The 27,453-nt window shown below is 40.3% G+C and overlaps 1 protein-coding gene across 3 annotated transcripts in view; it reads right to left on the reverse strand.

Moving 5' to 3' along the window:
• The window catches only part of ube2o (ubiquitin-conjugating enzyme E2O), a 45,443-nt gene that overhangs the window by 5,814 nt on the left and 12,176 nt on the right, over window positions 1-27,453 (reverse strand). The window contains exons 4-19 of one of the 3 annotated variants that reach the window (XM_053638671.1): window positions 21,200-21,259; window positions 20,819-20,929; window positions 19,957-20,054; window positions 19,491-19,554; window positions 17,890-18,033; window positions 16,703-16,812; window positions 12,045-12,195; window positions 11,767-11,869; window positions 8,820-9,153; window positions 5,812-5,966; window positions 5,076-5,188; window positions 4,797-4,919; window positions 4,099-4,188; window positions 3,403-3,667; window positions 1,309-1,761; window positions 650-786 (exon numbers count right to left, since the gene is read on the reverse strand). In XM_053638671.1, coding sequence (XP_053494646.1) covers window positions 650-786; window positions 1,309-1,761; window positions 3,403-3,667; window positions 4,099-4,188; window positions 4,797-4,919; window positions 5,076-5,188; window positions 5,812-5,966; window positions 8,820-9,153; window positions 11,767-11,869; window positions 12,045-12,195; window positions 16,703-16,812; window positions 17,890-18,033; window positions 19,491-19,554; window positions 19,957-20,054; window positions 20,819-20,929; window positions 21,200-21,259 — 2,511 coding nt within the window. Of the gene's footprint in view, window positions 1-649; window positions 787-1,308; window positions 1,762-3,402; window positions 3,668-4,098; window positions 4,189-4,796; window positions 4,920-5,075; window positions 5,189-5,811; window positions 5,967-8,819; window positions 9,154-11,766; window positions 11,870-12,044; window positions 12,196-16,702; window positions 16,813-17,889; window positions 18,034-19,490; window positions 19,555-19,956; window positions 20,055-20,640; window positions 20,930-21,199; window positions 21,260-27,453 lie in introns of those variants that run through there. The other 2 variants (XM_053638670.1, XM_053638669.1) reach the window with 2 other exon arrangements.

Consider the following 27,453-nt stretch of genomic DNA (forward strand, 5'->3'; position numbering starts at 1 on the left):
AAAAACCAGAGGTAATGCCATACCTTTACAGAAATGGGTAAGAAATCCTCAAGCATGCATCACAAATGGTAGTTGAGGGAAAACTCCAATGAAAATTAATCTACGTCCTAAAATTCTTTAATTCATCTTCAGTGAGAACTTTATCCCAGTCAGGGTTGTGGTGGATCCGGAGTGTATTCTGGGAACACTGGGTGCGAGGCAGGAATACACCCTGGATTGAACACCAGTCCATCACAGGGCACCACGCACACACACACATTCACGCCCTTATTCCTATTGCCCTAGGGGCAATTTAGAGTCACAAATCCACCTAACTGCACGATTTTGGATATTGACAGGAAACAGGAAGCCGGGCCATTGTATCCTAACAGGTAAACACTATTAATTCGCATCAACTAGTCATGCCTCATGAACTCGGTTCTAGTTCATGAGCAAAACTAGGCAGCACACATCTAACCAGATCTAATTTGGTCAGGAATGAACTGGAAAAGACGGCAACCGCTTCAAGATAACTTCTTGGCATGTTTGAAATGATCACTGATGAAACGATTGAGGAAAAACCTCAAAACTGTCAAATAAAAAGTAGGGACTTTTTTAATTTTTTTATTTAAACCAACCATGGCTGTATGTTATGGTGTGATGTGTTTACCATGCGGTCCTCAAATGTCTTGACCATAATGCCATCAGGCAATGACGTGGCCAGCAAAGCCATCTCCTTTCTGACTGTACTGAAGAACTTCTTCGCTTCCGCCGGCTGGAACTCCATCTTTTTAAACGTGTGGGTGTCTAGAGAAAGCAGGTAGGATCATTTCTCATGCACGGCCCACTTTTAGCTAAAATCCCCGAGGCATATTACAGCTTCATCAACATGAACGAGCCTCCGAGATGTTATCAACTTGTATTCACTCACGTTAGATTAATAAAGCATTTCAGACATGGGAGAGTGACTGATGACTCAGATATGCAGATATGTCAGATCCTGCCCTTTCTCATTATATATAAACAATAACCCTGTAACTTTCTGTCTGACTATATTTAAGGGATATATAAAGGATATATGTACATGTAATTTTTCCGCAAAAACTCTATGATAAATTGTGCTTATTAAATATATCACACAATGTTTAAACACGTATCTTCCTGCTACTATTTGGAGGATTGACAGCCCAATAGATTATTAGTATATTGATATGATGGAACCATGATGCCAATTTTTCAAAGAGGTTAGATTTTCAGAATTTGTCGTCATTCGTCAACGCGGAATTTTATGTTCTACTTTGTAAACAATACAATTTTTCTGATCCGTACCTGGCGCCCACTCGAGCACAGAGAATACCTCGCCCTTGGCACTGGTGAACGTGACACCGGGTTTACCGCCACTTTGCTGGCACAGGACAGGCGTATCACTGGGCCACTCGGAGCGCACCGGTGTCTGAGGCTCGGCGGGGGCCGACGGCCGCTCCTCTTCCATCTTCTCCTCTTCCACGATGGCCACATTGTCCAGTGTTTTCTTCAGGTTCTCCTGCAGCTTCTTAATGTCATCCAGGAAGCGTTTCTCCTTCGTGGGCTTGGCATCAGCCGGGGTGGCAGTGCCAGTTGCGCCTGTCGGCTCGGCAATGGGCGAGGTGGGCGAGCCGGTCCACAGCTGCTCCACTGTCATGTTCTTCAAGCTTTCCAGGATCTTCAGGGCCTCTTTGAGCTCGCGGAAGGCCAGCCGTGGGGTCTCCTTACTGGGCTTCTCCTCACTTGCTGGTGCTCCACCTCCACATATAAAACAAATGAATGAAGATTAGTGTTCTCATAGATCGTTATTGCACATGTAGGGGACCTTATAAAATGCCAGTTAAAATTGTATTTAATATAGTCTGCACCAAGCATTACTGTGCTTGATGCAGCACAATGTGGCACACACTTGTCTGTGCATGCTGATGTAGTGAAGCCCTATAATTATATATAATCATATAATATCTAAACCGCGCCAAATATCAGTCGTAACAAATGGCAAACATATAGTCGGTTTTGGAAACCAAACCTGATTCTTAGCATCAAGGCCTGTAGTATGATTAATATCAGGACAAAACATTACTACCAGGGCCGCGGGAAGGTGTTTTACATTGGAGATGCTGGAATTTTAGATGATACACAAACAGAATATGTTGATTACAATAATCATAACACAACCAGGCTGAATTCTCCATTCAGAAGGTGTTGATTCATTTTCTATAGCAGCACGGATCTGAACATTTCTGACTAACATAAACGATCGGTCGTTATTAATGTGCTCATTCTAACGTCTTATCGTTAATATAACCGCTCATTCACAGAGACTTGCATGGCCAGGCGCTTCACATCATCTAAACCCGATAATAAACAAATTAAAATGTCTTCTTGTAGACCAAAGAAAGGTGTATAATCATTAATATGGTGAAGTTTTCTGTTAGGAGACAGTTACATAATGTTTATGTAAGGAGTGTCAGCACTTTGTAAGAAAGAAAAAAAAAAAAAAGTCAGTAAGGCGTAAGCTACTGTTATTTATTATGTTGTCACAGCTATAAACAGTTGTTCCCTCACCAGTCTCTCGCTTTCCTCGAGACACAGCTCCTCATGTTAGAGAGGAACCAGAAAGCACAAATTCTATGTCCTGAGGACTTGAGTATGTAACTAGGAGCCATTAAATAGTGTGTTGTGTCATTCATTAATATGTTAAAAATTGTAATCACTGGCAAATCGCTATGGTATAAAAGAAATATCTCCGACATACAAAGTCAAAAAACTCCTTAAAATGCTCAATTATAAAGTCTGTTAAGGCTATTTGTTTGTTTGTTTGTCTATATATTATTATTTTAGCAGTTGCTGCTGCATTTGAAGTTAAAGAAATCCTAAACGTTGCAGTACCCTCAGCACCCTACTTCCTACTATGTCCCTGACTACTACTTTCATCTGATTCATCACCGAGTTTCGGATTGTAGTATTTGCGATTGAAACCCTGCAAACTGGCCATTTGATTTGTTACTTCAAATAATGAAATCCAATCAAGGTTAGATATTTTATAAGCACTTTACCACAAAGGATTTAAAAACCCTCTGGGTTTGACAGTGTGAAACCACCCCCAAAAACCATGCCTCAGTGGATTCCATTTCAAAATAAATAAATAAATAAAAACACAGTATATGTAGCTTCTAACACAGCTGTTAAGAAATGACAACACTAAAGCAGAGAGAACATCTGTGAGTGCTGTGAAGAAGACAGGACTAGCTTCATGAGTGCATACGCTCACAGACTCTCCGCAGTTTCGTATTGGCTCTCACTACCAGTGCTCCAGTACTGCCGATGGCAGTATAAATAAATAAACAAAGAAAGAAATTTATAAATTTGACATTTGCTCCCTGATTGGTCTCGTACCTGCCGGCAGTTCGGGTGTAGCAGGTGACCCCTGTGCGTCTGTGCCAGCCGTGGCACTGGGCGTCGAGGCTTTGGCCTCAGGCAGAGCTTCTGTTTTGGGGGTGGAGTCTTCTCCACCTGTCCCCGCCTCCTCCTCTACCTGGCCATTATCGGTCTCCCAGCTGTCGCTCTCATCCTCCCACTCCTCTGAGGAGGCGCCGCTGGTGCTGCCCTCACCCGAGTCGTAATACGTCTCCTCAATCTCCGACTCGACGTTGTATAGGTGCTGAAAAAAATGTTATATGGATATGTTATTAAATGAATATGTTATAAAATTCAACCAATCGAATTACAGTTCACAATTTATCATTATTTAAAAAAAAGAAAAGAAAACAAAGAAAAGAAAATCACAATTTTTTGTAACAGACACCATTACAGTACACGTGTAATAATTATAGCTTATAAATAATAATTTCTTTAGTCTTAAATTTGATACTGCCTACAAACCATCCAGCAGTTACGCGTTAGATTTACATTCTAGGAAATATAATATAGGGCTATATAATATAATATTATATTAATATAATATAGTATTATTAAAAAACAACGTTAGGCTGGATACTGATGAAACTGGTTAAAAAGATGAAAAGATTGGACATATGGATAAAGACTAGAGGCTAGAGGTGTAACATGCAATGTGGTTGAGTGGAAGGATACCTGGGGCAAGACGACAGATTTAGAATTATCAGCCCAGACCACCTCCACCTTACTGCTGACATCAACTCTGCACACCTGTCCCACAGTCCTCTGTACACACACACACACACACACACACACACACACACACACACACAGGTTAAGTATAATACACAGGCAACAGAGAAACAGTAGAGGGATACATTAGACAGACATGTCACTTGGACATGGACACGTCAAAATAATAATCTTTCAATAGAAAACTTAACAACTGTAAGATGACTTTTTTTGTGGTACTGTTTTCCGCCTAAAATATTATTCAAATCAGATTTATGTCTGGTTATTCAGTACCTCATTAAAATGTGGTAGGTAAAAGGTTAGGTAATTAATTTGGTGCGATATGTCACAATCAACAAGAGCCCAAGGGTTAATATCAAAATATCACAATGCGTCAGAATATTCACGTTATTTACAAACCTTCTCAGAATAATAAAGCTGGCCAGACACGAATAGGCTTCGGCAGCCTTCAGAGGGTCGGGGAGAAAAAAAAAAAAAAAAAAGTCGCTCTCTAAAAACAAGCAGCTCACTTGCACAGCAAATAGGGACTTGTGAAGGGAGTGTGAATTGGTACGGGTTTAGATTCTGCTGCTGTACACGTCTAAAGTTTACCTTCAGCACTAATGTTAAGCTTAAGGAAGTGAAAACGGAAGGTACTTTACTTCATCGTTGAACTCCTCTGAGCCCGAGTTGCCTATCCGTATGACGATGTCTGTAGTGTGAAAGTGGAAGTCGGGGTGATCCGATATATCGTAAACACTAACATCTTCCTCCTGACCGATCACCTGGGGAATGCACCAGAGAAAAACAAACTTGAATGTAGCTGACTGTCTATTTATATATAGAAATTGCCCCAAACCATACAGTTCACGAAATGACTTGATTTTGTGATATAAGTGATAAAGTGAGGGAATTCACTGAGGGTTAAACAGTGCTCTCACCTCCACATCGTCTCCTGCAGCATTCAGTTTGACCCACTTCACCACACACGTCCTGGCCTTGTGGTCTCCTCTCTGAATCACGCCGTACAAACTTGGGTCCTGCAGTGCTTGGCCTGCAAATCAAAAGGTTTTTATACCAAATGAATTTCCTCACACAAATTAAAAACATGCACTCAAATGAATAAATACAAATACAATTTTCCCCTACACGTATACTCGATCGGCCGAGATTGAGCAAACACTCGCGTTCAGTGTTCGCTGCTTTAGTTTTGCACTGGTGCTACAAGGTAAAAATAAGCTGACAAGTATATAACCACCAAAAATATTAATATACTTCCAAAAGCACTCCAGAGTGTATTTGTGACATTACTGAAGAACTGAACCGCCGTGTACAAAGAAGTAAATGACAGACATCAAATATGTCTTGGCTGATTTTTTTTTTGTGTGCGCGCGGTAGGGAGGAATAGATTACATTTGAAAAAATCATGCACAACACAAAACACAACAGACTGGGACGTCTGACCAATCAGAGCAGAGTATGCTCTCTGAAAGGAGGAGTTTAGAATGAATCCTTTCGAACGGATCATTTAACGAGTCGTTTGTGACACTGGGGGGAAAAATTAATGCTGCAATTGAAATGTTTTTGACTTTGGATGCATGTAAATCTATTACTAGTATGAGACCTAGGTGCGCTTTGAATACAGGTGTGGCATGAATGTTCGAGTGTAGCACTCACTGCGTTTGTCCACTACATAGTCTCCGGGGCAGAACTCGTGGTTGTCCAGGTGTTGGATTGGGATGAGGTCGTTAGAACGGATTCCTGTTTCTAGTCGACCGTCCTTCCACATCACATCAGCTGAGGTAACTGTGGAAACAACCTCCACAGCCACTCTACACACACACACACACACACACACACACACACACACACACAAGCTTATTAAAAATTCTAACAACTTCAACACTTCCCTTTATACAAGGACGGCTGATTCTACACGTCACCACACGCCATACACACCAGCTGCTATTTAAAGCAAAGCAGTGCTGACAGTTTCTCTCCTCCGAGAGACAGAAATGGGATGAGATTTGGGACGTAGCCGAAAAAGGCGGCTCTGGCCTAGCTGCTGGTTTTCTATTTTCTGTCTCTTTCTACTTCAAGTGCTCTTTTTGTATCTTCACGCACATATTAGGAACGCGATCGCCACTAAACACAGAAAGGACACGCACGTGCGCACCCACATGTTTTGCTGTGATCTGCGTTACACCGAAGCCCCAACAGGTAGAGAGTGTGTAAAACACCTACTGATATTTCGAACAAGGCCAGGGACATTGTAAGACACAGAGAACACAACAGAGCGGTCAATAAACACGTCCGTGTGTGTGCGCGCGTGTGTGTGCGCGCGCACGGGGTGTTAAATATCCCCTACTGCAGCTGATGACGAGATGCTGCACTGGCTCTGAAAGGCTCTCACAGACCAGGTTTATACATGCAGTATTTCACCCAGTGCATATTGTATGTCCATATCTAAAATTAAACCTCGAAAGATTAGTAAAGTAGCTTGTATATTAAGGGTGTAACACAATGCCACTACCTGGATTTGTATACGCATTCAGATTTAAACCTGAAGTGGGCATGGCCTAAACCGGAAGGTTTTTTTTTCTTTATTAAATAGAAACCATACCACAATACCCCAAGAAATACTGGAAAACAATAGACAAAAACAGAGGTAGAAATGTCAGCAGTGTCAGAATAGCACGTTAGTTCTGACTCGGACAGTTCCCCAACCTCAGCTACATCACTCAATCCATAATTGGTTTTAACTAGAGTTGATGCTAGGACTGTGTTTTTTTAGCACGTTCGCCTCACACCTCCAGGGTCGGAGGTTCGATTCCCACCGTGGCCCTGTGTGCGCGGGGTTTGCATGTTCTCCCCTGCTGCGGGGGTTTCCTCCGGGTACTCCGGTTTCCTCCCCCAGTCCAAAGACATGCATGGTAGGCCGATTGGCACGTCCAAAGTGTCCGTAGTGTATGAATGTGTGTGTGAGTGTGTATGTGATTGTGCCCTGCGATGGATTGGCACCCTGTCCAGGGTGTACCCCGCCTTGTGCCCGATGCTCCCTGGGATAGGCTCCAGGCTTCCCCATGACCCTGAAAAGGATAAGCGGATGGATATAGAGGATGGATGGATGGACCAAATTTAGTTGGTCGCATTTTCCAAAATACAAAAACAAACTAGTAGCCTAATTTAAACCACTATGACCTTGACAAGGCAGTTACTAAGGTTGCTGTAAATACATCATGCAACGCTGCACATTAATAAACATGGCTTCTGTATGAAAATAAGAACTTTTGGTGCATCCTGTGGGATCCTAGTCCAATCCCAATCTCAACCAGATGCCTCGTAAACCTTTTTTGGCAAGAAAGGAAAAACAAAACAGAACAGTGAACTCTTCATAGTCAAATGTGTTTAGAACACGTTATGTGTTCATTCCAATTACTGTATTCATATTTAGTGATATCCCTACCTTATAAGTATAATATAGTGTCGCAACAGGTGCAGAATGCAGTTCAGTCCCTTTCTCCGGCTTCATACCGTTGTTTCATGTATCTCTAATTTCAAATAATTTCCCAGGGAGTCTTTGTTTAGGAGTAGTGCAGGATCTGAAAGGGTCTTGGCTCTGTTTAATACAAAGACCTGACGTGCATCTCAAAAGATCTCACATAAGAAAGATACATTTAAAGCTGCAGATGATTATATATATGAGAACAATTTAAAGCTGTTTCAGTGCAATACGATGTGACCGAATGGACCATCATGGAGGGAGAGTGAGAGAGCAAGAAACACTCAGTGGTAAATGGAGTTCCTTTCATAGCTTTTCTGAAATAAATAAATAAAAATACACTAGTACTAAAGGCGAAATGTGTGATTTGAGCTGGACAAATCACTAGCTCAAGCGCCCAAAACAGGCAGATTTCATATCCGAGTTATCAGTTTTTCCATTCCAGTTGCCTGGGGGATAGGCAAGTTCATAAAACTGTCACAAACATTTATTTATTTTTTACACTTCACTCGTCTAACAACCAGAAAAAAGAAAAAAAAAAAAAAGAAAATCTCTCTCCTCCCCATTGACTTTCGCAAAAGAAAACTAGTTTGTAAAAGTAACACACTCAGTGTTTTATATTTCTCTGTGGTGGAAAGTAGCTTGACGCTGTCTGTGTGCATGAATCGAGGCCATGGTCTGTCCGTTCTTAGGCATGTTAATTAGCTTGTGCGGACGCTAGAGATGAAGCGACGAGCTTCTCGTGAAGGGATGTGCGGAGAGCTCAAATCATGTATTTACGTGCAACGAGAGAACACCACATAGCTGAAAGAGAAAGTTTTGCCTCTTAGTCAAGAGAGCAAACACGATGCCTCATTACCAGAGACATTATCTGCATAAAGTCACCCCTCTCAGGTATTCATGTACATAATTAGCTCATCACACTTTTGCATTAAATCACTGCTGATTTTAGCCTAGTTATTTGGGTTCGATGGCTAAGGAAAGAAAAAAAAAAACAACGAAAAAAAAAAAAACACTTGACTAGGACATTTGAAGCTTTAGCTTATCCTACTGCATAGCTAACGAATTTAAAATGTGTTCACACCTGGTACCTGATACACACACATCTGAATCCATTCATTCATCATAGCTGAACAGCTTAGTGCATCCAGACTGTTCGACTAGAGCAACACGTTTTACTCACCTGTCTCCTGGTTTGAACTCTCGAGAGAACTTGGTCTTCTTCTTCTTGTGTTTCCTCTTCAGGTTGCGGATAGACAGAGGAATGCTCCTCTTTCTGCCCAGGCCGCTGTGCAGCGAGGCTGTGGAGCTGGCCGAGGACGTGATCGAGCTCGTGTCATCCGTGTCCTCTGCGGCGTCCTCATCCGAGTCCAGCTCCCCAAGAAGAGGCCACCGTGCCTGGGGTATTGTGGGCTTTTGTTCCCTTCTTTCCTCATCTGCCTCATTTGGGACGGGGCCATTATTGGAGCGCTCTGGCGCCGAGTTCTCCTCTGTATGATCATGAGGTGCCTGTCGCTCTATTTAAAAATATATATATATATTTTATATATATATATATATATAAAAAATTAGCAAATCACACAGGTTCTAAAAGGGTTTAAACCTAAAACTGTGCACAAGTTACAAATTAAAGCCTGGCTGTTTGCTTATATTTTGAAATGCTTAATGCATTTAATATTTTTTTAAAGAGGAAAAAATTAAAACACGCACTTTAATTTACACACAAATTCATTTGTTTTCATTTGACATTGACAGAATAATTCAACACACCCATTTCATTGGAAAACAGAAATTATTGTCAAATTATATCATAATCCAAGCTATGACGATTCAAATTAACAACATTGTTTATTATGCATTTAAAGTTTATTATATACAACGAATGTCATATTAGCTCAATGCCACAAACACATTTGTTTAATTTAAAGTGGCAATTAACTAATCAGCTCAGCCAGAAATGTTTTCCGGGCGCGTTTTTGGACCAGCTCTCTACAATACAACTCCACAATCTTCGGGCCACACTGACAAACCAAGACTGCTGGTGTGGAGTGATACCGAACGACATACTGAGAAGATGTAGCTCCTGTTTTTAGCTCTTTGACCTCCTTTTTGTCTATTTTTATAGATAACAGTGTGTCATACGGTGTCAAAATCCAGAGCAGTAATCTAAAATTCGGACATGCTCGACAATTCAAAGAAGTGATTGATTTAGTTTAGGTCAGCTGCTGTGATATTATAGACAAAACGGCTCCAGTGCAAAAATTAAAGAAAGCAAATTTCAGACTCTGAACCTGCTTGACTGATGCAGGGATTATGAAGCGTAATGAAAATGGTCAAGTTTCATTTCAGCATGAACAAGGAGAAAAAAAAAAAGGCAGTATTTGAAGCTATGAGCCATGGTGGAGACTGCAGGACTCGGTTTGGTGACTCATGCAGCGAACTCCATAGCAATTTGATCTGCCCTCATTAGTTTCCGAAGATAAACATCCACCCCTGTAGCCTTTAAAGGACTATGCTGCTCGATAAATCAAAGTTCTCTCTGCAAGTGTGATCTCAGCCTTCGTGTTCACTCCTATAGACACGGAAATAATAAAACTCACACAGGTAGAACGTCCCTGCTCACATCGAGTCGTCACGTACGTGCATGCTTTTGGCATCAGGGCATCTGCGCTTCAAATTTACCGTAATACTTTTTTAATACCAAGACAGTCATGCTACACGATACATCAGCTATAACGGATTGTGTTCGCGCATATACATCCATTACTGGGTTTAAGTAAACTATAGCAAGGTAAACTTCTATAGAGGTATATAGGAGACCAGAGCAAATATACTTTTAGACCTTGTGGTTTTTATTTTTGCCGAAAACCACAGGAAGACCTTTTAGTTGCAAACAGTTTTTTTTTTTTAAATTCACTCCTCATAACCACCAGGTGAAATGCTGTAAACCTCTGCCTACAAAAATGCTTGAGATTACGCAAAGTGAATCTGGAGCACGTTGTGTCTAAATGCACGTTAACAGCGACTCAAACCTCACAGCGCAGACAGAGATGAGTTTGGTGTGGAGCGGCATTTCCTGTGATCACCGACGCGCCGCACACACACTGAGCGCAACAGTCGCACGGCTTTACCGTCTCAAAAAGCAACGGGCCAGAACAAAATCGAAAAATCTTCTTTACGGTGTCGGTCCGGTTGCATTTTCAAGACCTTCGAAACGTGAATTTAAGACATTTTAAGGACCCGCGGACACCCTGGGCAAACCCTTTCATCCAAAACAATTTAGAAACGAGGTAACAGTCGAAGTACAGAACTCAGCAGTGGGGATTTGAACGCTCTGGGCACTAACTCAAAACCTTACCACTGCCCACATATAGGGAGCAAAAGGCCCTCTGGAAAAACACTGTGATCCAGTGGAGCCTAGAAAAACAGCCTCAGGTCATGAATGAGATAACAAAAAAAAAAAAAGAGCAGGAGAACTTAGGCTTCATCATGGGAAGGTCAATGAAATATGGCACGCAAGGCGTTAAAGCGACACTTAAAGCGGCTATTGTGTGTAACCCCAAACAGCTCTACACTTTTTATTTAGGGTATCCATGTGACCACCCATAGCAGCAGAAGTTCACTCACAGGCGCAGAAAGCGCCAATCAGCAGTAGAATTTACTCAAGTGTTTGTCCGTTTCATTTTAACGGACGGTTTTAACGGTCAGAAACGTCTCGTCACAAACGTCACTGATGTCTGGCTCATAGGTACATGTCAGTAACTTGCCTAGCAAAGGATGAGTAATATAGCATTGTAGGTCAGTGGTGAAATGTTCTAAACCAGAAGGTTGTGAATTCCAGTCTCAGGACTGCCACAGAGCCACTGTTGGGCCTTTGAGGAAAAACCCTTTAAAGGGCAGCGCTAGTTGGATTAGACTCGGATTCACTTGTATGTGACTCTATCTAAAAGTATCTGCGAAATGAATTCATGTGATGGATTAAAAGAATGAATGAATGAATAAATAAATAAATAAATAAATAAATGAGGAACTCGGCTGAAGTTCATACTGAGTGAGTGACTGAGAAACAATTTCATCAGCCTGCTTTCCACACCAATAACAACGGCAGAGAAATAAACATGACAAGTCACCTTCAGCTTCATCCGTTTTCCCAGCCGTCTGCACACTGTTGGACTGCGATTCCGCGCTCTCCTTCACCTTCTTTCCTGGGTGCTTTTTAAACATCCGTTTGACCTGTAAAACAGGAGCAGAGACATCACTAACTCTGAGGAAGGCTGTTCCCTCACAGGTCTGACACATCAAGAAGGTGGAGAGATCGGATTAGACACTGTTGCTCGGCAGTTTGTCTGTTTCTGTAGGACAGTAGAAGAGTTCGTGGTAAACGTTAACGTGTGTGAATCCACCTTACCTTCCGGATGACTGGGTCCTCGGGTAAGACCGGCGCCCCCTCTGGGCCCTCACAGGTGATTCGTGTGGCATCTCCTTTAGCAGGAAAGACGTAGAGAGCTCTCTCGCCCAGCTGCCTCTGCGTGTGGTCAAAGTATCCCAGACGCTTCACTCTGAGCAGATCAGACAACGTACAGTCATGTAATCTAACAGCACAGCTTAGTTCAATCTTATTAACATACCATTTATTGTAAAATGCATTTTGACAAAGCAGCTTTTATGAAAGCCAGGACCCAATACATATTTTGATAAAAACTTAAAAAAACAAACAAACAAAAACCTAGTAACGGGTAACTTCTATTTGATAGAAACAGTTCTGGCTGCAATGGTTTTACATTTGTGGTGAACAGAGTCCAGAGTGTGAGAGTGTCCTTCCAAAAAATCAAAAACACAGCAAGACAGGCATCCTTCCTGCACCTTTCAGAGACGGACTTTATTTCAACATAAAGTACGTATATAAAAACGCTTTTTAACTTTTCTCTCTTTTGATTCATACACCAGTCCCGCCAGGATTTTGCGATCACCGAAATGAACGCAACATCAAAGAAACGCTGCAATATCGTATAAACAAATAATATATTTAAAAGTATATTTTAGAAATATATAAATAATGAATTAATTGCGATTTTTCCAAAATTACTGAAGATTTTCTGCAGATTCGGGCTAAGACGCGTCGTGTGACGTCATCACAACGCACATTCAGCTAAAAGCCCTCTTCAATTCATTTAGCTGCACATGAGTACAGCTGAAAATTTACCAACAAACATCACTGTGAAAGCAATTGCAATTCAAGTAGTTTTCCTCAAAAAAAAAAAACTGGGAAACTCGGGGAAATCCTGTACGGACTGATACATTTAACTGAGTGTGTGAGATTATTTTTCCTGAGTTTTCAATTTGTTTTTTCTTTTCTTTTTTTTATAAATAAATAAATAAATCAATAAATAAATAAATAACCATGTTCGCATTGCCCGAGTCTTTTTTTTTTTTTTCCTCTCAGCGGAGTTACGTGGACTTTTAGATTAATAAAAAGGTTTAACATGACATCTGGGGTCATTCTGTCCGAGTCCAAGGAAGACGATGTTAAATTGTCGGAATAAAATGCAAATAAACTTGGCCCAACGTGTAGTTTAATAGCTAACTGAATGACACAGAAAGACAAAAGGAGTAGAGTTTGCTTGCTTTGAAGCTGTACTTAGGTGTACTGTGACATGGGAGATGATGAGAGCACGAGCCTGTGATAGATGCCCCCATGGAGTAAAGACAAGTGTTAAAGCCCATGTAAACTTACGTACATTCTTCTTACTTATTTCAAATACAATGGGTTTTTTTTTGGTACTTTTATTTCGCCTTGTTTATATACGTTTCCCCTGGTTTACCTAGCGGCCATTAAAAACACCAACATGCATCTTTATGCACTTAACCTACTAGGCTTGTTCTTGTTATAATGTTATCTATTTAATCCCCACTTCAGAAAAGTGCTTCTTTAGAGCTGTAAGTGCAGTACGTTTTATTGTTTTCATTGCGTCAGAAGCACTTGTTGCTCATATCCGATAGTGGCTAATCATCGAAAACCTGTACACTGGGTAAGAGCGGTTCGTTTCACTCAGCTCTGCCTGTACACATTACCCCCCACCCCCCCACCCCACCCCCTGCAGCATTAGTCGCTGCCAGTAATAAACCTCCGAGTTCTACGTCAACATTATGGCATTGCTGAAAATTGTGCTTTGACTCATGAGCAATATGTAGACCCTGGAAGTCTCATCGGTACTCCTTTCACACAGCGGTTTGATAAAGATGCTGTTTAAACACCAGGAAGATGTTCTATCGTGTTACTTGCATCGTAGGAAGATGCTATAGTTCCTCCTCTTGGTATTTTCACACAGTGCAGTTTGCAGCCTACATACATCCACATTGCTGTCTGTTCATTAGCACGACAACGTACGCGATCTTCACGTCACCGAGTACCACATGGTATCGGTTATTGGTATTTGGGCATAGAATATATTTGGTATAGAATATACAGTTTTTTGGTATAGAATTTGAAATGCACTTATGTCAGCTACCCACTTCTAGATCATTTACTGCATCAAAAAACATCGACTTTCATTTTGCTTTCATAAACTGGGTCTTATCTAAACAACCTCTTATCTGTTTAGACAGTTGAAAGTCGATTTCTTTGAAAAAAGTTTCGATATTTAAAAAACTTTTGAATTCCAGTTCTGAGTGCGCTTATTGCTTTTTCCAGCAAAGGCGTCAAAGGCAACAAAACGTATAGCAACAAGTTAAGACAATATACTATTCTCTTTACTATTAAAAAAAGTTTTTACGTGGAGGCTTTTACTTGTGAAAATTATGGGTACTGTTTATTATATTCAGCCCCCCCCCCCCCCCCATTTCCCATTATTGGGTGGGAATAATACTGGAGTTGACGGTGTATTCAACTCAGAGGTGACTGCAGTGGAAAATCTTGAATAGCTATAACCCATGCAAAAGAGATGATCACCTATTACCGCACTGCTGCAGGGAGAAATTTCCTGCAGGATACTGTGAGCAACACCGCTCTGACAGCACCGCAGTACATGATGTTCATTAAAAAGCACAAACGGATGAATCTAAGAGACTATTGTGTAACACTGAAAACAACAGCTGAGGACATGCACAGCCCTGCATCTTTAAACACACACTAACTAAACTGTTTAGCTCATCACTGCTCTAGACCGACACTTTATAAGTTGTAAGAAGAGACGATATATTTGGGTTAAAACGTGTTAACTGTGCAGTGTGTAAATTTTAAAAGGTGCTTCTAGTCCTGTAATTATGATATCATTTAAAAAAAAAAAAAAAAAAAAAAAAACCTTAGAAACCCTTAAAACTAAATATTCCCATGCAATGATTCATTGGCTTGTGTTTAAATTTTCTGGTCTATAAAGCAGCTCCAACACAAACATTATTCTAAATTGCAATCCAGGAGTGGGGTCAGTTGCAGGGTAGAGGGAGGATTGCCACGTTTTAATTCTTGCATTTTTTTCTGCAATTGTTCAATTACAAACCGCTCGTTTAATCCGATAAACAACTCTGCAAAGGATTTTACAGAATTCCACATCCGGAGTGAGAAACACCAGCACCTTTATTGTTAATGATCAACATAGTTATATAAGCAAAACAATAAGCTTTGGGGTGAAATTTAAAAAAAAAAAAAAAAAAAAAATTAAATATAGTGTCTCTTTTTATAGACACAGACAGAAACAGAAATCAGAGAGGAAGATAGAGACAGACAGACAGAAACAAAGAGAAAGAGCTAGATAGGGAGGTAGATAGAGAGGGAGAGACAGAAATCAGAGAGGGACAAATAGACAGACAGATAGTGAGGTAGATAGAAAGGGAGGGGGAGGCATACAGACAGGCAGGCAGACAGACAGACAGATAGAGAGGGACAAACAGATAAAGAGGCAGGTAGCTAGGGAGATAGAGAAGGACATAGAAAGACAGACAGAAATAAACAGATAAAAAGACAGATAATGAGGTAGATAGAGAGGAGGACAGAGAAAGACAGACCGAAATAAACAGATAAAAAGACAGATAATGAGGTAGATAGAGAGGAGGATAGAGAAAGACAGACCGAAATAAACAGATAAAAAGACAGATAATGAGGTAGATAGAGAGGAGGATAGAGAAAGACAGACCGAAATAAACAGATAAAAAGACAGATAATGAGGTAGATAGAGAGGAGGATAGAGAAAGACAGACAGAAATAAACAGATAAAAAGACAGATAATGAGGTAGATAGAGAGGAGGATAGAGAAGGACATAGAAAGACAGACAGAAATAAACAGATAAAAAGACAGATAATGAGGTAGATAGAGAGGAGGATAGAGAAAGACAGACCGAAATAAACAGATAAAAAGACAGATAATGAGGTAGATAGAGAGGAGGATAGAGAAAGACAGACCGAAATAAACAGATAAAAAGACAGATAATGAGGTAGATAGAGAGGAGGATAGAGAAAGACAGACCGAAATAAACAGATAAAAAGACAGATAATGAGGTAGATAGAGAGGAGGATAGAGAAAGACAGACAGAAATAAACAGATAAAAAGACAGATAATGAGGTAGATAGAGAGGAGGATAGAGAAGGACATAGAAACAGAGACAGAAGGCAACAAAGAGCGAGGCAGATAGAGGCACAAGCTTCTGCTTTCTGTTTAATACGAATAATGCATTCGTATTCAGTTACATCCCTGATAGACAGGCGGGCAGACAGGCGGGGAGGGTTGGGTAGGTAGACAGACAGACAGACAGACAGACTAGCTGTGTTTTTCCTGTAAATGTCACACTGTTTGACTGTTTATGATTAAATTGAATCATAATGAGAATTAGAAATGAAGGTTTAAAAGGTGCTGTTTACGCGTCACTCCTTCAAACAACGGCCGCAAATTTGTTTAGCGTTGCCAGATTAACATGAAAGAACAGCTGTTACTGTTACACCAACACTGCTATTTAAGAATGACGGGTAATATTTTACCGTTACACAAATTAAACGCTAGTATCCCAACGAGCTTTCCATCGCTGCTGGACATCATTCAGGAGACTAGTTATATTACTGTGTAATGGTGTACGCACCTGCAGAGGTTCTCCTGTGTGATGGTGGACGGAGGGGGGAAGACACTGTCCGAGCCTTGAGGAGAGTAACTCTTCGTGATCCACGTCACTTTGAGCTCCACAACCTGCACCTGGTTAAGACAAAACGCCAATGACGGATTAACGTTAGCTGCTTGACAGTTAAACTGATGCTCATCTCCAGAGCTGTGTGTTTATACTGTCTAGAACATTTAACTTCAAGAAAACTGAAACATACTTCCCCCAAAACAATGTACAAGTGATTTTTTCTTAATGAACTTTTTAATATCTTGCCTAGATCCCATTAGGTAGAGTCAGTTTAACACACATGGCTGTAGAATGGCTGGACAGGACTCCTCAGATAAAACTGATGAATAAGGAATGTAATGTGTGTACGCGCATTTTACGATCAGAATTTATCGGATGCAGCTTTGACAAATAAAAGCCATTGTGTCATCCCTGGTACCTTCTTTTGTAAGCCCCTTTTTTTTTTCTTAAGCGAAAATATTATTTCTAGCCACATCAGCTCTCTGTAAAGCTGAGCAGGTGTACAGACGTGACCTACCTCTTCTTGATCATAGAATTTTTATTGAATTACAATTTACATTCTACATAACACCCCACCCAACAACCCCAACAAGCAACCACAGCCAAAACCAAAAGAAAGGGGGAAACAAAAAAAACAATAAACAAAACAACCAGAGAAAAAAAAACAAAAACAAAAAAAACCAAAACAACAACAACAAAAAATGGGTATGATGATCAGGAATTACAGTCCACCTCTCCTCAATCCACCACCAGGGTGCGTACATCATTCAAGTAGGTAATAAATTGTGCCCATTTTCCCAAAAAAATGAGCCACCCCTGCCTCTGATGTTGTACTTGATTTTTTCAAGTTTTAAAAAGAAGATTAAATCTCTAAGCCAGACTGATATAGAGGGGGGTTGTGGAGAGGTCCAAGACAACGGTATTCTGCGTCGAGCATGTAACGATGCAAAGGCCACAACACTAGCTTCTTTATGGTTCAGAGGTTGACGCTGAGATGGAACACCAAAGATGGCAATTAAAGGACAGACATCTAATTTGATTTTAAGAACGTCGGACATAGTTTTGAAGAAAGAGTTCCAAAAGTTCTGCAATTTGGGACAGAGTGCAAACATATGCCTGAGGTTACAGGGCGAATGACCTACCTCTTCTACCACCACTCTGAATTTGCTCTTCTTGCTGAGGACGGGCTTCACGCCGTACAGCCACTGCACGTTGGAGAAGACCTTAGCCGGCCCGATGAGGACCTGACCTGGGTAAAAGCCGTATGCCTCGTCAAAGAACAGCCCCTGCACACAGTGAAGGAGGACAAAGATGACGCTACGGATTAGTGTGTTAAACATAAACAATTATCTTAATCCAGATGCTAAACCGTTCAATCCTATCCTGTGGAGTCCAACCCAGGTGGTAGCCCTACAACTAAGGTTGAATTAGAGCAAACTGCGGATTTCCCTGGTTCAAAACGGAAGAGAGTACACCATCTACATATTTTTGAGGTTTGTTTTAATTCTTTTCTGAATGAATGACTAGTTTAAAGGAGAAACTGTAAACGGAGTAACGTACTGATATTAAACAAGTTGAGACGTCGGCCTGCTGATGTCACCCAAGCTATACATCCAAATGGAAACATTTTGAAACGTCCCAATTAACTATTCTTATACAAAATACAATTGGGTGACAATACGTAAATAAATAAACAAACAAACAAATAATAACCACAGATCACATGGGCCAAAATTGGACTAAAGGTATGGTTTGGGCCGGGGAACCGCATGCTAGGATGCTAAAACGGATAGTATACGACCAAACATCTTCAACCAGCACAAAAGGATGGAAGGTGCTAGGGGAATAACAGCATAGTGTTCTACAGCAGGGGTTGACAACTGGTAGACCGTACTCTGGATGCGGACCCAGCAAAGCATTTCACTGGAAGAAAAACTGGTGCATGAAATAAAACAAAAATACCGTAGCAGATTTGATAAACGTATGCAAAAATGGCCATAATCCAGAGACTCTACAAATGAACCATTGCAGATTTTGTAGCAGATCCTGTGTTGTGTCTTTCCCCAAACACCCGCATGTAAAGTACTTACAACAGACCAGAGACTTGCTACAGCGCTAGAAACATTCACGCAAAAAAAGCGCTGACCGTTACAGATTTTTTGCAGTCGTTTTCCTATTCCTATGAATACGGACTGGGTTTGATTGGGTTGAGGTGCTCGGACATGCGCTGTTATTTGAACGTGATATCAATAACTAGAGTACCGATACTACTATAGGGCATAGGTCTCTTTACTCATACTTGTTTAAAATATTTCTGATACCAACCAATTCGATGCTACTTGAGACATAAGCCTAGTGTGTGCTGCTGCACTAATAAACAGAAGACACAAAATGACAGCAATCTAGACATATTTCATGATTAATAATGGCAATAAAGTCTGCTTTAACCACTATTAAAACCAGAAAGACAAACCGAGCTAAATAAACTGTTCCGTGATGTCCCTGATTGATTAATATTAAATACACGGGTTACTCAATTTGGTGTTGAGGAGTCCCAAAAAACATGTACTCGTATGAGTAGTGGTATTAATGCACCTCTATCAATAATCGAAGTAGAACACCCGATAGTAAGATATCCATTCAGTCTAAACACAAAGCATCTTTACTTTTTCCAGCACAATATGCCTTAACATGAAAAGCTTTAAAACCCATTAGGTTTGATTAGCCAGATGAGAGCTCTTACCGAATCACTGACATGCGGGTAAACATCATAGAGCTTGGCTCCGTCTTCTTCACTCATTGAACATCTGCACAAACATGATAAAGCAATTTGCAAACGATCACACAGAAAGTCTCATCTCACTCTAATGCAAAATCTAACGAAGACCCAAAACACTTGCTTAAGTTACACTAATTAAAAACTACACTAGAAGAACATCAACAGATCTATACACACACACACACACACACACACACACACACACACATACACAGCAGACACAGTGAGGACTTGGAACCTGTAGAGACTGCTACAGTGATCGGAAAAGAAAGCTGCATTAATGGCATGGCCAAGACAGATCAGTCATTAAGTATTAACTCTAAGGCAAAAACAAATACACAGCACAAGTCTTAGTTTCCAGTCACTGTACCAGTCCCTGTCCATGCTTCAAATCCTCAGTGATCCCGGAAATGTAATGTAATGAGAATACCGTGCTCCGTTGGAGAGCTTCAGGATGATGCGATTGCTGAGGTCATACACCTTCCCCAGCCAGAAGTCATACACAATGTAATCGCCATACATAAAAGACTACAGGGGGAGTGGAAGAGAGAGAAAACAACAACAACAACAACAACTATGGGCAAAGATTACCGTATTTCCTGGATTACAGATTTTTTTTTTTTTTTTAAATCGTTAAAAAGCAACCAACACCTGAAGTAAAGTCACACACAGCAGTCATTTTTATACGCGGTACATTATTTTAGTAGTTGTGTAATGGCGTATTTGGAGAAAAAAACGGTAATTGCAAACAAATCATTCAGTGAATGCTGTGGTAATAATTGAGCAAGATGGGAATTTGTGTGTAAAATCTGAAAGCTATTTTTGAAGGTAAACGTGATTTTGGTGATTATTGAACTTAATTCTAACTACGCCAGTTGATCTATTGAATATTTTCTATGAATAACACAATCAGTGTTTTAACTAGAAGCAGAGAAACAAAAAGAAAAGGAAGCATTTACCAATTATGGCTACATGATATATATATATATATATATATATATATATATATATATATATATATATATATATATATATATATATATATATATATATATATATATATATATATATATAATAAGAGAGGGTCATGAGTTCAAATCCCAGCACTACCAACCTGCCACTGCTGGGCCTTTAACCCTCAACTGCTCAGTTGTATAAAAAATTTGCTCAAATGTAAGTCGCTCTGGATAAGGGTGTCTGCCAAATGCCATAAATGTAAATGGGTGGTAAGGATAGAATAAGTTTTTTATGCAGGGATGATGAAATCAGGTTTGAAGATATATAAAACTTACCCAGATGTGTTGCAGGTCCCGACTATTTACAGGATATAGACAACAGTTGGTCCCCACCAGCTTCACTGCGCACTCCGTGTTAATGTTGGTCACTATACCACACTGCTTATCCTGCAGGACCCAAATAACACACGGTTACTCACAGCCTCATCACACCAGCGCCAGCACATGCTTTAATCTCTCATAGCTGGCTGCAAATTAGCGCCGAGAAATTTTATCCGTTACATCGAGCGGATTAAAATCAGGTCTATTAACATTTGACAAGCGAGAAGAGTTTGATTTATAAAGCATGAAGCATGAGGCCAGAACCGATATAGCTGGCGGGAGGAGTCGGGGAGGACTGTGTACTTAACAAACCGAGGTGATAAGTGGATGACTCACATTTGAATTCATTCGGCGCACAAAGTCTCGAGGCACAATGGACCGATCTTCAAGTTTCAACTGTAGAATAAAGAGAGAGAGACAGAGAGAGAGAATTCAGAGTTAGTGATAACTGCAGCAGGAACTGGAACCCCATTAACTGCACTGTGCTGAGCTGTTACAGGAAGTGATGTCACATACACACACGAGATTTAGACTGCACCTGTGCATTGTATGATGACTAAAAATAATAGAAATTGGGTACAAATATATATAGAGTTCTATATATTTTTTATGAGCAGCACAGTTGCTTCACACAAGGTTCTTCCAAATTCAGAGCAACTGTACTACTAGCAAAACATGGTCATCTGCCAAGTGAAAAATTAGTGCTACTTTAATAATGACACACCCACTCGCTTTTTTATTACGAATACCGGCCCAGTAGCACCAACTGCATTAAATCCTGTTGATTTAGCATTTAAATGGAGGCACGTCTGAGATATAGTTTCTGTAGAACATGACAAGCTACATTTTTTTTTGTCGTCTTAACTTCAAGACGGAGGGGAAAACAGAGAGACTGCTATAACGTCAGTGATGATAGGAACTTTTGTGCAAACATTCTGACTCCAGCCATCTTTATTTAGCGGGAACAACATCACCCTAAACACCCAAATGAAGAGCAACCTAAGATTAAATCACAGATTAAATCGTGAGTTATATATAGAATCAGGGACAGTTCGGCATGTTTGAGGTCCTTGACATACTTTCGCTTTCAGGTCGACGTTGTACGGCAGGATCCGAAAATCTGAGTGATCTACCAATGTGTCTTTTTACTTCATCAGTTACCAAAACACTCCTTGGAAGCTTGTTGCCATGGGAGACAAGGAGACGCAAGACGTACAAGGATGCCCTTTGGAAAAATAATTAAAGGCCGATGAGAAGATCGGGCAAACTCTAGCCAGACATTTAGCACAAACCTGTAGACAAGCAAACAGACAAGGAACCTCCAAGTAGCATACAGTTTAAGAGTGTCAGACTTTGCTGACGAAATTGCACAGAAGATGGTTTATTACAGTCTTCAGCATGCATGTTGTGGCCCGATTAATCCTGCAGTCCTCATATTTGCATGGAACACAAACATTTAATCAACGTGGACATGAACAAATTTATTTGTAGCATTTACACAAGAAATGTGGTGTTCATGAAAATCCAATTCGTTCTTATCCAACAAGAGTAAAAATTTACCTATAAGGAGACTCACTAAATGTGACCCTCGTTTGATTTGCTTCAAACTGTATAACTGGCAACGAGTATATAACGCGTACAATCGTATACATGGATTAGACTGTAAAGTTTAAACAGCTTATTTATTTTGATGACGTCAAATTGAATGAAAACTTCGATTCATATATTAATGAGTCGATAGAAAGAAATACAAAAGAAATCCTGAAATGAAGGCAAAGAAGACTAAACATTCATTTTGAGCAAAAGAAACGACAAGTTCAGGTTAGTACGCGTCTATTGCAGCTGATGTTCTGCAGTAGCTGAGCTGCGTTACTGGAAAATCTAGCATACGCTGTGCTTAGGAGGCACTCTTCCACCGTTTAGTCATCATTCTGACATTTGCAGGTCTTGGAGTTTTGCAGGAATCAATAAATGTAAATCAGCTGTGGCATGAACACACTTATAAGTGATAAATGAAAGGGGGGCGGGGCATGAGGTGGTGTTTTGTGCACTCAAGACATAAATACCTTTTTAAACTTATACAGAATATACAAAATTACAAGCTCACTAACAAACGCAAGCTGATTCTACCTCGAGTGCACACAGTAAATCATTTTTTAAATGACTCCAGCATTTTAGGTAAACAAAACATGAGTGTTCTGCAGCTAGACATACTGGATTTCGTTCTCCTCGGTCTTTGGCTGGGCCCAAAAATGGCTTTTTTTGAACTGATCGATATGAGGGTTATTTAACAGATATGCCAACACAAATCCAGAAATAGCATATGAGCCAAAAACTGATTTAGCACCTTTCCCCAGCCTGAAGAATGCAATTAAATGCACACAGCCTGATGTGTGCATTAATATCTGGAGACTTTTCTGCTGATGTGGAAACTGGGTGGCTATTAATAGCCACCAGTAGACTGGGCAACATCCTAAATCTCACAGTCATACTGTACTGTAGCCTTGGCTCAACAGATATAGATAGGAGATACGAGGTGATTGGCTAGAGATGATGTCATTTACGCAGCCGAGCTGATCAGGGGTGAGGCATCGCTCTCCTTACAGCCGGCATTTTAAACAATAGGATGGATGCAGCTCTGACGCTGACTCTTCAGTGACTCACTTATATGTATTAGATATGCAGCGAAATAACACCCTCCACCTGCCCCTTTTCTCTCTGTCGCTAGTCTAAAGCCGTGCAACAGAATGAGCACAATAGAGGCTTTTCTTGCTAAAGCTTGTGCCCCGCCTCGTCTCTCAGCTGCTGGTCCATGCTACAGCTAAATGGTAATGGTCTGCACTTATATAGCGCTTTTTTAACCTTAGCGGTTCTACAAAGCGCTTTACACTGGTTCTCACTCACCCATTCATTCAAACACACCCCAATGGTAGCAGAGCTGTCATGCAAGGCGCTAGGCTTGACAGCGGGAGCAACGTGGGGTTCAGCGTCTTGCCCAAGGACACTCCGGTATGTGGAGTCACGTGGGCCGGGAATCAAACCGTCCCACGTACATCAGTAGTTGAGACGAATTATCGAACTCGAGTGATGTAGTTGAGGTTGTGGAACGGTCAATGCCTGAATTCACACATCATGCTGATAATGCTGGCATTCCTACATCTAGGTTTTAAATAAATAAATAAAACAAACTTTCCAGAGTAGGCCACGCCTGTTTCAGAACTGGTCGGCAGCCCGCTCTACCACCTTAGCAATAGCCGGCTAAAACAAATTAAAAATTTTACCACAGAGGACACGTACTGATCGAGGATTGGCTCTCGCTTCCTCCACATCATCAACAACAACAACAAAAACAACAGCTTGAGTATGTACTTGTGCTCGCATTATGCCTTGTAACAGCTCCTTGCACTGCTAAAACAAAGCCTGATCTAAATTTTTGCAGACGTGAACCCTCAGTCCAGTTTCCACTGACATAATGCTTATAATGCAAATAATAACGAGTTTTTAAAAACGTGATTAAAAATGCGGAACGTAAAGACGTCACTTCCTACAAAAACAACATTCACGTTAATTTCTCTTAAACAAAAAAGGTTATTATTCCATCAATAATTTTATGTACATCAAATACAGTATATCATGTATATTACACACGTACCCAAATATGAAATGTTATTCGGATTAAACACTGAATATAAATACAAATCGTAGCCGCACTATTCTTTTTTGGGTTGTTGTTAATTTACAAAACAGTCCCACGTACATCAGTAGTTGAGACAAATTATGAACTCGAGTAATGTAGTTGAGGTTGTGCAGATAATGCTGGTATTTCTACATCTAGGTTTTAAATAGATCAATAAATTAACAAACAGTGTAGGCCACGCCTATTTCAGCATTAAATCCAAAAACATATACGGATATTTGGAGCATTAAAATATACAGACCGAGAGGCGCACTGCATTGCACCTGTAATGTGTAAGCATCTTGCATATGTATATTGTGTACTTTGTGTTTTGTTAGGCTTTCCTGATTTTTTTTTTTTTTTTTTTAAATCAACGACTTTTTCAATGGATAAGAGACTGAAGAATAATAGCCACTTTTTAAAAATCATTCTCCATAATCTCCAAGAAATTGCCTTTTTAATATTTAACAATCCAGCATTTTCCATCAAATACGGATGATTAAAACAAAAGTTGTGGATATTTATGAAATAATACCGATAACTGTCGTCTCTATAGGCAAGCAGCAAGCCATTTTAAAATGCTAAAACATTTTTTGCTTTAAATCTATTGGATAGAAAGCGGTGCAATGTATCATTACGGCAAAATCAAGCAACACTGATCCAATATATATAATGAGTCACACAATTAAATACACACGAATCACTTAATCATAATGCAGCCTGAGCGTTAATGATCACGAACAAGGTTTAACGAACATCACTGCAGTTCCAGCTGCGAAGCAAAAATCACAGCTTTATATTAACGCACTCGTTCGTATACATTATCATTTCTGTTAGAGGTTTTGACCGACTGATTAGTTTTGTCGATCAATCGGCACCGTTAACAGTCACAAATCCACACCGATGGTTTTTCTCGGTGGCGTCCATTGCGGAGCGGCTGAGAAGGGTTCGCTGTCGTTATACAGGACGAGAGCGGGCTCTAGAGGCGAAATAAAAACCATCACTGACTAATTTTGTTGTGTTATTTGAAGTGTTTTTTACATTTTGGATGTCTCTATTTTTATGTGTTATGTGTGAAGTGATACTTTTTGGTTCAGTTTGGATGTATATCTTTTATTTACTTTAATATTTATTTATAGTAAATATAATATTTTCTTCATTTTAAAAATGTACAGTAACTTTTCATGGTACAGTCAGTACTGTTTGTTTTTGCAATGAAGTTCAGCAATACTTTACCTTGTGTCTGTTTTACTTTATGTTTAATACTTTATGATTAATCGGTTCTCGTCATGTACTGCCCAACTTAGTTATCGTATCGGTACGATCCGCTAATCGGTCGACTTCTAATTTCTATAATAACTTGCACACGGATTTGTATGGGATGCTCCATATAAAGGATTCTTTTTAGAAAACATGCGATCATTGCTATGGAGTAGTTTTCTGTGGACATTTCTGGAAAGAGTCTCCAGTGTCAGAGCTTTGTAACAGTTAACAGCAAACCTGTGCCTTTAAAGTTACCTTCAGGACAGAGTAGTGACCATCTGACTTTTTTTTGTTATTAACATTGAGAGAGAGAAAAAGGGTGAAGCGGGAACGACTACATGTTTACAGCTACTCTAATGCAAGTGATAACAGGACGTAACCTGTTTCATGAACAAGATCTCGTTTTGTGGAGAAAAAATAAATAAATAAATAAATAAATCGGTAACAGTAAGTCAGGCTGCATCCCCTAAACCAATCACTGATTATTTTACTAGAACGCCACACCCCATCGTGTTTTATTCCTTGCTTATCATGCAGCCCTAAGCGATTACATTTTACAACAGCGTCAGGTGGATTTAAGCATCTCCAGCAACATCACTTCATCTTCTTCCCTCTCTCTAACACACGCACGCACGCACACATTCCACTGTTGTTTTCATTATTCGAGCTCTCTGTAACTTCTAGCAGCTGGTCGTAACAACACACCTGCGGCATCCTAACAATAAGATGCAAAAGGATTAAATGTCATCTATTATCATGGTCATGTGGAGGATAATGGTGGAAGCCTTGCTGAGAAGAACGACTGAAGTCGTTTTAGCTTATGACAACAACCTTTGCACGGCTGAGCTCAGAATTAAGAGGCAGGGATTGATTACAGAGAATCGATATGGATCTGCTCGGCCGCTGTGTTTTTACTCGCTGTGCTAATGAGCAGAACGCTACCTACATCCCTGAGCAAGATGAGGGGCAGAGGGAGGGACTGCAGCAGTAGACTGCAGCAGAGGAAGAGGCACGCCTTAAACTGCAGACACGCCCACACACACACGCGCACACACACACACACACACGGCAGCTTAAATTCCTTGGCAACTTAAATGTCTCCTCAGTATTTAACATGTGATTTTGTGGGTTGAGCTTAGAACAACAAACGTACAGCATGAATATAAGAAAGGCAACAAAGCAATTAAGCAAGAAATAATAAACAGCTATACCGCATGAAATTTTAAATGTTTGTGCGGGACAATCTACAACCTAGAAGAAGAAATAAATAAAAAAAAAAGCACATCCAAACAATCCCAGATCTCCACCTGTTCTCATTATAAACAAGGATGTGTTTTTTTTTTTACTCGCAGCCACTCGTTTCCATGGCACACAACGTGCAGTCATATGATGCATGAATAATATACGGTTCCACAGCTTGAGCACTGGACGTGGGTTTTTTGTGTGTGTGTGTTTGCAGTGAGTCGGTGGCTAACATTTTACATTATTAGCTGGAGAGGTGTTCTGGTTCGAAATGATCATGGTATTAATTGACCATTTAAAAAGCACACGAGCTGGGGGAGGTGAAAATTAAATGGAATATTTATCATAAAATCCTTGAAACTGTTGAAGCTGCTTTCATTTCCAGCTGATTTCTTAACACGTGTAAATA

This window comes from Ictalurus furcatus, chromosome 12 (genome assembly GCF_023375685.1).
Source record: "Ictalurus furcatus strain D&B chromosome 12, Billie_1.0, whole genome shotgun sequence".
NCBI classification, from domain to species: Eukaryota; Metazoa; Chordata; class Actinopteri; order Siluriformes; family Ictaluridae; genus Ictalurus; species Ictalurus furcatus.